General features: G+C 42.5%; 1 protein-coding gene across 1 annotated transcript; it reads right to left on the reverse strand.

Moving 5' to 3' along the window:
• Window positions 1–1,439: 1,439 nt before the first annotated feature.
• Window positions 1,440–8,876, reverse strand: C9H5orf58 (chromosome 9 C5orf58 homolog). The gene is made up of 3 exons (XM_032912707.1): window positions 8,826–8,876; window positions 4,324–4,417; window positions 1,440–1,588 (listed from the first exon to the last, which is right to left on the reverse strand). The coding sequence occupies exons 1-3, from the start codon at window positions 8,874–8,876 to the stop codon at window positions 1,440–1,442; spliced, it is 294 nt and encodes a 97-aa protein (XP_032768598.1).
• Window positions 8,877–9,199: the final 323 nt, after the last annotated feature.

A 9,199-nucleotide genomic window follows, 5' to 3' on the forward strand; every position in this document is an offset into this window, starting at 1 on the left:
CGGGTACATACTGAACACTGGCATCCCTTGTTCTTCCCGTCTCATTCCCGTGGGACGCCTGGCACCATTGTGTGACTTTTATTGATGAAAGTTTGATTTCTGATCTACATAATTTCAAGTAGGAAAGGATATTCTATACTTTTATTTTTATGAGTTAAACAAATGTTTTTTAAAGGAACCAGGTTAATACTGAGGAGACGCTAAGATAAGGAGGTCGAATGTGGAAACACTTAGTCAATGACATCTACAAAACCTTGGCCTTACAAACCCAGAGTTCTCAATTTAGGGTCCAGCACTTGGAAATCAGAAAGCTGAAAAGCCTGTATTATGTTTCATCAGCAGGATGTCCAATAGGGATTTAAAACATCTGCATTATGTGACAAACCGAGCTAAGTCCTGGGGAGAGGGGAGCAGGATACGACAGGTTCTGTGATAGCATGAGCTCATCTTGTGCCTTGCTTTACTGCACTCAGTATTTAAAGGTGATGAAAATTAAGGACACGGTAGATCTCAAAGCATCGTTTGGTAGTTACGATGGTTAAGATTGTCAACTCAACTGGGTTTTAGAGTCACTTAAGAGTGAGTCCGTGAGGATGTTTTCAGAGGTTTAACTGAGGATGAAAAACACTCTCAATGTGGGTTGAGTGTGCAGAGCACAGCAATGCACAGTCATTTCCTGCTTCAAAATGGTGGATACAGCATGACCTCACAGTCCACCACTTTCCTTCCCCTGCCAAGATCAACTGCATTTCCCCCAAATATAAACCCAAACCAACCCTTCTTCTTTTTAGTTGATTCTTATCAGGTTTTTCTCACAGCACCAACAAAAGCAGCAGGAGATGTCCTAAGACCAAATGTATTTGAATTTCTTAGGGCAAAGGGGGAAATGAGCCTTGTGGGTAAAGTTTTCTCTTGCACTGCTACGGCTGCAACCATCGGAGTCTGTTTTCATGACTAGCAACATGTGTGCCTTGAGTCCTTTCAACTCTATTCTTCTGCCACAGCCTTGCCTATCTGAGCCATGAGCCTTATGAAGCCAGCTCTGCTCTTTCTCACAGATTAACATATTACAAAAGCTGGACCATTCAGGGTCCCTCTCTAGAACAGAAAATCAGTCCTTTTTAGGGTCCCTCAAAGGCAAAGCTGTGTGATGCTGTGGTACCACTTTCTTTTACCAGCACATGGAGGAAGCCTGTGTATAGCACAGCAAACGTATATAGACCAGTTCCGGACATCAGACTTCCAACATCACTGGAGTCAATTTCCCTCTGAGACAGTAAAACAAACAAACAATAGCTTTCAAGATAATAAGCTTACTTATAATTTACTACTGTTTAAAATTATATTCTAAACTTGGAAGTCAACAAAACCAGAAATGAGAGAGAGAGAGAGAGAGAGAGAGAGAGAGAGAGACAGAGAGAGAGAGAGAGAGTGAGTGTTCAGTCAGATAAACTGATAGAAGCAAGTGCTCCATCTGGAATCTCAGGCTCCTCAAATAGGTGACTTGTTTCTGCCTCTTTGGGGTCCTTCATCTTCTTCGGCTGACCAAAATGAAGATTGAGGTCACAGAGCAGGATCTGGGAGAGTTCTGAGTAAGGGAGAAGACAGAGTGTCCAATGTCAGAAGGAGCCAGTTCCTAATTTCTAATGACTTTTGTCAGGCATTCACTGATCATTCACTCCTACCTAGGTGACCCATTTTTGAATTAACCACAAGTATCATGTGGAAACTGACTAGAAAGGTTCTTTGCCCATCCACTCAGCCATCCTCCTACACTACAACACTGTGTAAATATAACTTTTGTTTTTTAAGATTTATTTATTTAATGCATGTGAATACACTGTTGCTGCACTCAGACTCACCAGAAGAGGGCACTGGATCCCATTACAGATATAGTGAGCCACCATGTGGTTGCTGGGAATTGAACTCGGGACCTTTGGAAGAGCAGTCAGTGCTCTTAACCACTGAGCCATCTCTCCAGAGGATATCTTAAACCTACCTAACTCACACATACATATGATGCAAAGAACCGAGGCCATCCACAAGACATTACAAAGACAGGCGTCGGCCTTCGACCTTTCTTCGGTCTCATTTTCTTTCATTTGATGTGTGTGGTAGCCCTCTCACCCCTTGGTGGTATGCCTATTAGTTTTTGTTAGTCACAAAAATCTGCCATATCTAGAAAAGGGAATTTCAATTGAGGAACTGCCTATGTCAGACTGGTCTGGACATGAGTCTGTGGGGGCATTTTCTTCAACGATAGGTGGGTGTAGGTGGTGCCATCCCTGGCAGTGCCTGGTGTGTAAGAAAGCAAACCAAGAGAAGCAAACCAATAAGCCAGGCTTCCCTGTGGTCTCTGCTTGGGGTCCTGCCCCGACTTCCCTTCATGCTGGACTATAAGATGTAGGGTGGAATAAACCCTTCCTCCCCAAGCTGCTCTGGCTATAGAGTTTAAGCAATAAAACACAAACTAAGACAGGGTGGGTGTGAGTAGTCAGTGTTTCCCTCTGTCTAGCAAAAGGCATGGCTTGTTTTCCCCTTTCAGTTTCTGCTATTTGCTCCTGACAAAAGACTTCTCTCTCTTACTGACTCCCCACCCTTCCAAAAATTAACTTAGAGAGAAAAGCTTTACTATTTAAGCTTAAATTTCACTTATCTAGGTGCTTTTCACAGCTGAGTTTTATAGGTGGACCATCTTGCTGATTTTTTTTTTTAGATTTGCTTCTAACTAGTTTTTCTTTTTTTTTTTTTTTTAATTAGGAAGCTGATACTTCAAATGCCTACTAGTTAGTAAATTGCCTTTCTCTCTATTCAGGACTTGGTTATTCCCTTACTGCAACCCCCCTTTTCTGGGGGTAGGTTTTTATTCTGCAATACCAGAGATTGAACTCAGGGCCTCGAGCATGCTGGGCAAGCCCCTTAGCACTGCTACATGCCTCTCACATTTTTATTTATAAGAGACCGAGGGCTGCTGGGGATATCTGGGTAACATCTCATTCTAAAAAGATATCATAGGCAGAAAGTATCTGTGTGTGTCCACCTCAGGAGCAATGCTTATGAGCAGCCGTAGACGTGACACAGCAGAGAGATAGAGAGAAGCCGGCCGGATTAAGTCTTTGTAACTCTGAGTTAATTTCAGGGCTGCCTCCAGTTTGGATCGTCTGTCCTCGTAGTGTACATCACGTGACATATTTGTTATTTGCAGGTCTCAGAGGTGACACAGAGAGTATCTATAATTACCCGAGAGTTATAAAAACAACTCTACACTCAACACTGTTTTCATGGCTAGTGATGGATGTAATATAGCGATAGTTTATAGATGAGGAAAGTAGGGGTGTGTACTTCAGCTAGTCCCTCGGGAGAAACCATGTAAAATGAACTGGGTTAACTGACGAGAGTTCTCCAGCAAGCTGGCTCGGGGAGAGCTGATCTCCAGAGATACTGAACCACTGAGATTTTACATGGCTAAGAGAAAACAAGAGAATATATGTATGACTGACTAAATGTCAGGACCTATATGTATATTAGTACACTACGGATATATTTAAAGTAAAAAGCACTTTGATTACAGAGTCAAACTTTTAACCTGGCATACCCTCGGCAAGCTCCGTGAGGATTCATGGGTGAGGACACTGACTTTTGCAGAATGAGATACAAGCACATAACTGTGCTGAGGGAAAGGGTGGGAGGTACATTCAGAAAGGTTAGATAAGGTAAGAAGCTTGTTGGTGTCAGAAACAGGGGTTCAGGCCTAGCACCTTCAAACATATAGTTCAGACTATATTGTACACCTTTCTTAATGGGACACTTAGGGAGAATACCACAGCTGAAGTACAAATTGGCTCTAGCATGTCTTCTATGACAGCACCATGCAGACATGCTTAGCCCGTCTATGACAGCGGTGTGCAGTCATGCTTAGCTATGATGGTGGTATGCACACATGCTTAGCCCATCTATGACAGCACTGTGCAGACATGCTTAGCTGATCTATGACAGCACTGTGCAGACATGCTTAGCCTGTCTATGACAGTGTGCAGACATGCTTAGCCTGTCTATGACAGACAGCGGTGTGCAGACATGCTTAGCCTATGATGGTGGTGTGCAGACATGCTTAGCCTATGATGGTGGTATGCAGACATGCTTAGCCTATGACAGCGGTGTGCAGACATGCTTAGCCTATGACGGCGGTGTGCAGACATGCTTAGCCTATGATGGTGGTGTGCAGACATGCTTAGCCTATGATGGTGGTGTGCAGACATGCTTAGCCCGTCTATGACAGCAGTATGCAGACTGTGCAGACATGCTGACTGACCCCATCCGTACCTTTCATCTTCTTCACCTCCAAAGAAATTGTATTAATGTTCTTAATCATGGCTTCCACTTTTTGCTTGTGGTCATGATGGTTATTCTTAAATGTCTGCTTATAAAAGAGAAACAGAAGCAAGGTACAGGGTCAGAGCTATTTACAGGGGGGGTTGGTGAGATAGCTCAGCAGCCAAGCACACTTATAGCTCCTTCAACCTAAATTCAGTTCCCAGCCCTCACACTGGGCATTGGTCCCCCATGACTGCCCATAATTCCAGCTGCAGGGGAACCAACGTCCTTTTCTGGCCTCTTCAGACACCCATGCAACACACAGCACCAATGCACGTACTTATGCGTATTTTAATGTTTTTAAAAATTTAGGTAATTTATAAAAGAAAAAATTGTTATCTCAGAACTAAAGATATTTTCTTTTCTTATACCCAGGAAAACATCAACCTGTTTTGTTTTTCCACAATTATAAGTGGAATTCTTGGGGTTTTTCTTAAACCAAGCCACATCCATAAGGATTAATTGCTAGAGCCTTTTCCCTTTTGTCCCTATGCCTCTTGCTTGTCAGGCTAGGGGGAAGTTTGGAGCAAAAACTACTATTGAACCAAGAGAAGTGACTAGCACTTGCAGAAGAAAAAACTTTTACATAGCCAAATATGCATAAATGTATATAATTTCGTATACATAAATGTTCTTTTATACATTTCCACTCAAACCAGTTGGGTCCAGCTTACATACATTCTCACAATTACATTCTTACACACACACATGCATAGGTTCTCACAATTACATACTTACTTACACAGACATCCATACTTACAAATGCATATGGGGCAAAAGATCAAGCACGGTGCAGAAAGAACTCACTCATTCTGGATGAAAGATGAGCTCCACTCATTATTATATAGAGAAAGAAATAGCTTCTACCCTTTTGATGCTAAGTGGATTAAACCCAAGTTTGTAAGAGAAAAGGCTTGTTCCTTTTAATAAGACTAAGCCTGCCTTGCTATTGAGAAATGGCCTGTTCTGTCCAATGGTAAGGAGAAACCTGCGTGCTCCTTCTGCTCTCTCCAGCTTCTTCTTTTTTCCCCTTTTCCTCCGCATTCTGCACATTGCTCTCTTATGCTACCTATAGCCTCTAAGCTATTCCACTCTGCATTTCTTCTCAGCCCAGATCTTTTTAGTTCAGTTCTCCTTCACTCAGTCCTGACTCTTCAGCTCAGTTCCCTCCAGCCTAGTCCTGATTCTTCTCTTTGTCCTCAGCACTTAAACATCTTTCAGGATACATGATCGCATGTTATAAAGTTCATCACAAGTTCATATGAAAAATCAAATCATAAACTTAAATAGAAGTTTACACCAGAGAATGTTTACATGCATATCCACTAGGAGTAATTATCTGGCTAAGCATCCATCACCTGTTCACAGCTCTACAGGTTCACTGAAGGTTTAAAACCATAACTAAGTTAGAAGTGAAGTTTTGTATAGATAAACCCAGTCAATATTTTATCTTCTGTCCTAACACCTATAATAAATCGTTAGTTCCCTTTTTATGACCTTTGGTTAATTGTCTTACCACCTCTTGGAATGTTCTCTGAGTAGGAGAAAGTCTGATTACTAAGAGCAATTAACTGGTGACACCTGGGAGACCGGCAGAGTTCTCACTGCAGTTTTGACTATCAGAAAGAAACTTAATAGCAGTCCCACTAAAAAAGAGCTTAATAATCACTGATATAATTTTAGAAATTCTTATAGGATCATCATTAAGACTTAAGAAGTCTTCTATTTGTCTGTATAGCATCAGTATGAGACATCTTCGTAGATCTACAGAGATCTGCTCCAAAGGGGTGAACTATTACTTAATGATTGTTACATATGTTTAATAATAACAACAGGAAAAGCATTTTAATAGCAGGAATCTTTCCTAAAATGAATCCCTTACAGCCTTTCTTAATAACGGCGAACCAGTCGCAGATTATATAATAATCCGAGGCTGGCCATCTCAGGATGATCACCTGCTAGTTATTAGCTTGTTCCGTTATGGCTCCCGACAAGCACACGCTAAAAACTAAAATGTGGAAGGAGGATAAAGGAAGCGATTATCTGAAATGGATAAACCACCACGTCGTACAGTAAATATCTCTAACCAAGACCGTCTCCAGAGAGATGGCTCACAAGATATTAAGAAGCTTTTTAGTCAAACTCCTCAAAATGACTTGAAAAATAAGCCACGATTAGGCCAGACTGTTCCTGGGCAGTTATAGGTCAGGATTGTTTGTGCAGGGATAAGGAAAGCAAATGAACCATTACAAAGCCCTTGTCTTTGTATTTTCCTGAATTACAGTCATTTATCCTATTTTCCCTCACCTCGTTCACGGCAGATGAATAATTCTTTTCTTCTCCAGACATTAAGGAGCGATACACACTTTGGATCAACCTCTAAGATCCTGAATATTAAAACAAGAACGTCAATAACAATCTCACTTGCACACGCCAAATCCAGGATTCGTTCGTATGGGGGGGGGTAAGAAACATAGTTTTAAATAATAAATATAAAATCTAATAAATAATAATAAAACACAAAAAACGGAACTAAATAAATCGGAATGTCCTGAGCTCCACCCACTGGGTAGGTGAGTGACAGTGTCAGAGGATTTAGGATGCAGGAATCCCACAAGGCAGGCCACACCTCAGCCTTATTGTTATTCAAATGGCAACTAACTGGGCACTGAAGATTCACACCCAGAAGACTAGGCCACGTCAGAAGTCAACATGATACATACTGAGGGCATGACATCACTAATGCACTTGCCTACAGGGCTCTGCCAGGGCCCTCAACCTCAATAGAGGGTTTGAGAGAAGATTCTGAGGACCTCTACTCTCTGGGGTCACCAAGTTCCCAGTGCACAACGCCGGCACAGCGGCTGAGGCTGGGCCAAAGGCAGCCTGGAAATTTCCACTGCCGGGCAGTTTCTGAAAGTTTGCACAGGCCTTGTCCACCCTCTGGGTGCCCCTCCTCCACCCACTCCGCTGCCCGGAAGTTGGCTTGGTTACTGAACGGCTTCGAATAATCCTCATCTTTCCAACTCACCACCGCAAATAAAAGCGTTGTCAGCGGACCTGGTGAGGATAAAAGTTTCAACAGTCAGCCAACTCAACCCTAAGTGAGGAGAAAGGGCGGGAAATCCAGGCTATGCTTCCTGATTGGCCAGTATCTCTGATTACCCAATTGGCCAGCGTCTATGCCCCCAGCATTCTAATTGGATGATTTCTACAGCCGTAGCATTCTGGGAATTGTAGTCGTAAATAAGAGACTCAATGGAAAATTGCGGATTCTAGGCTGCCAGTGACTCCTGAGGGTACCAACAAGGCCTTGACATTTTTACTTTCTAGGTGCCAGCTTTATAACCCTTACCTGTTATTTAACTGCAGTGCAGTGGAGTTAAGGGCTGATTCTAGATTGACCATTTTGGTTTGAAGCCTAAAAGATAAACCGTGTAACTCTTCTGAGACCAAATCCCCATCCCTATCTTATGGAGCTATAACAATATCTTGGAAAAGCATTTTGAAGGCTAAGTGAGATAATTCATCAGAGCGGCTTGGCAGATATTAACTGTCCTGTAACAGTTTGCTGGTATCCGTCTTATAAATTTTTCAGATGAGTAGGATACAGATGAGCCGACAGATTCAGTGGTTTCTTGCCAAGTGGAGAAGCTGGGATTGAAGCCATCTGTGCTTGATTCCAAGAGGAATCCCTGCCACTACATGCTTAGAAATTGCCCCAAGTGTTTGACATGGTGCTTTGAGTTATTATCCCAGACCTGCTGAGATCTTAGACCTCCAGCATGACGTACAAGGGCATTCTGATTTCCCCAGGCCTCTCCTGCAGTACAGGTGAGCCTTATCGAACCCAGTGCCTTCCTGGAGGCAACCCACAACACAGCCTGTTGGTCACTTTGTGTTTCGTTTATCTTCAGTTTAACAATGTCAAATTTGTCTGATGCTCGGTTAAATAGATGAGAAAGACATAGGAGAACTGAGAGTCAGTCCTGACGCTAGCTAGCTAGCTGTGCATCTCTACAAGAGCTATCTTTTCTTCTTCTGAGCCTTCATTTCCTCATTGGGTTTCCTTGGGAGAGGCACGGGCTAAGTTTCAGTCATTGTTAACATAAGACAGCCTATTGTAACCTATATTATTACGGTACCTGGTATGCTAGTATTACTATCACATCTTAAGCCTCACCCCTTTTAAATTTACTTTTAAAAGCACATCACCAGTATAAGTAGAATAAAATGTGACCAGAAGGTAACAGAAGGACCCACGGGCAATGAAAAATGGCATGATATTTTATGTTATGTGAGCTTGCCTCGTGATGCCATGTCAGAACCCAGTCTTTGTTTAAATGAGTTCTTATTGGTCAGGAAAGTGTCACAGGCTGTTTAGAACAAGCTGAGACTTCCATCTGAATGGAATCAGAAAGACAGAAGGAAATCCAAGAAGAGTAACTCACCATGAGTGCATGCATGTTGATGCCAATGGGCCCTACAGAAGTGTCCTTCATTTCGCTAGTGGGATATGTCCACGAGTTTGGGGGATCCAGGACTAGATGCTTCCTGACACTCCTTCCTTTTCTAAGCCTTCTTAATCCTCAGTGCGCCAGTTGTAAATTTTCAAGTTTCTAGAGACAGCCTCCCTGAATCAGCTCTCCCTGGTGCTGTGGCGTTGGATTCCTGCACCGATATTCCCCTCGCTTAATATTTCTAATGCAAGCACTTGATGTCTTATTTCTTTCAGGTGCAGAGTTATGAAAATGTAAGTAGGCACTAGACAATTGACAAAGGGTGTTCTGTGAACTCACTTTGTGTCGTGTGTTATGTTAGGAGC

This window comes from Rattus rattus, chromosome 9 (genome assembly GCF_011064425.1).
Source record: "Rattus rattus isolate New Zealand chromosome 9, Rrattus_CSIRO_v1, whole genome shotgun sequence".
NCBI lineage: Eukaryota > Metazoa > Chordata > Mammalia > Rodentia > Muridae > Rattus > Rattus rattus.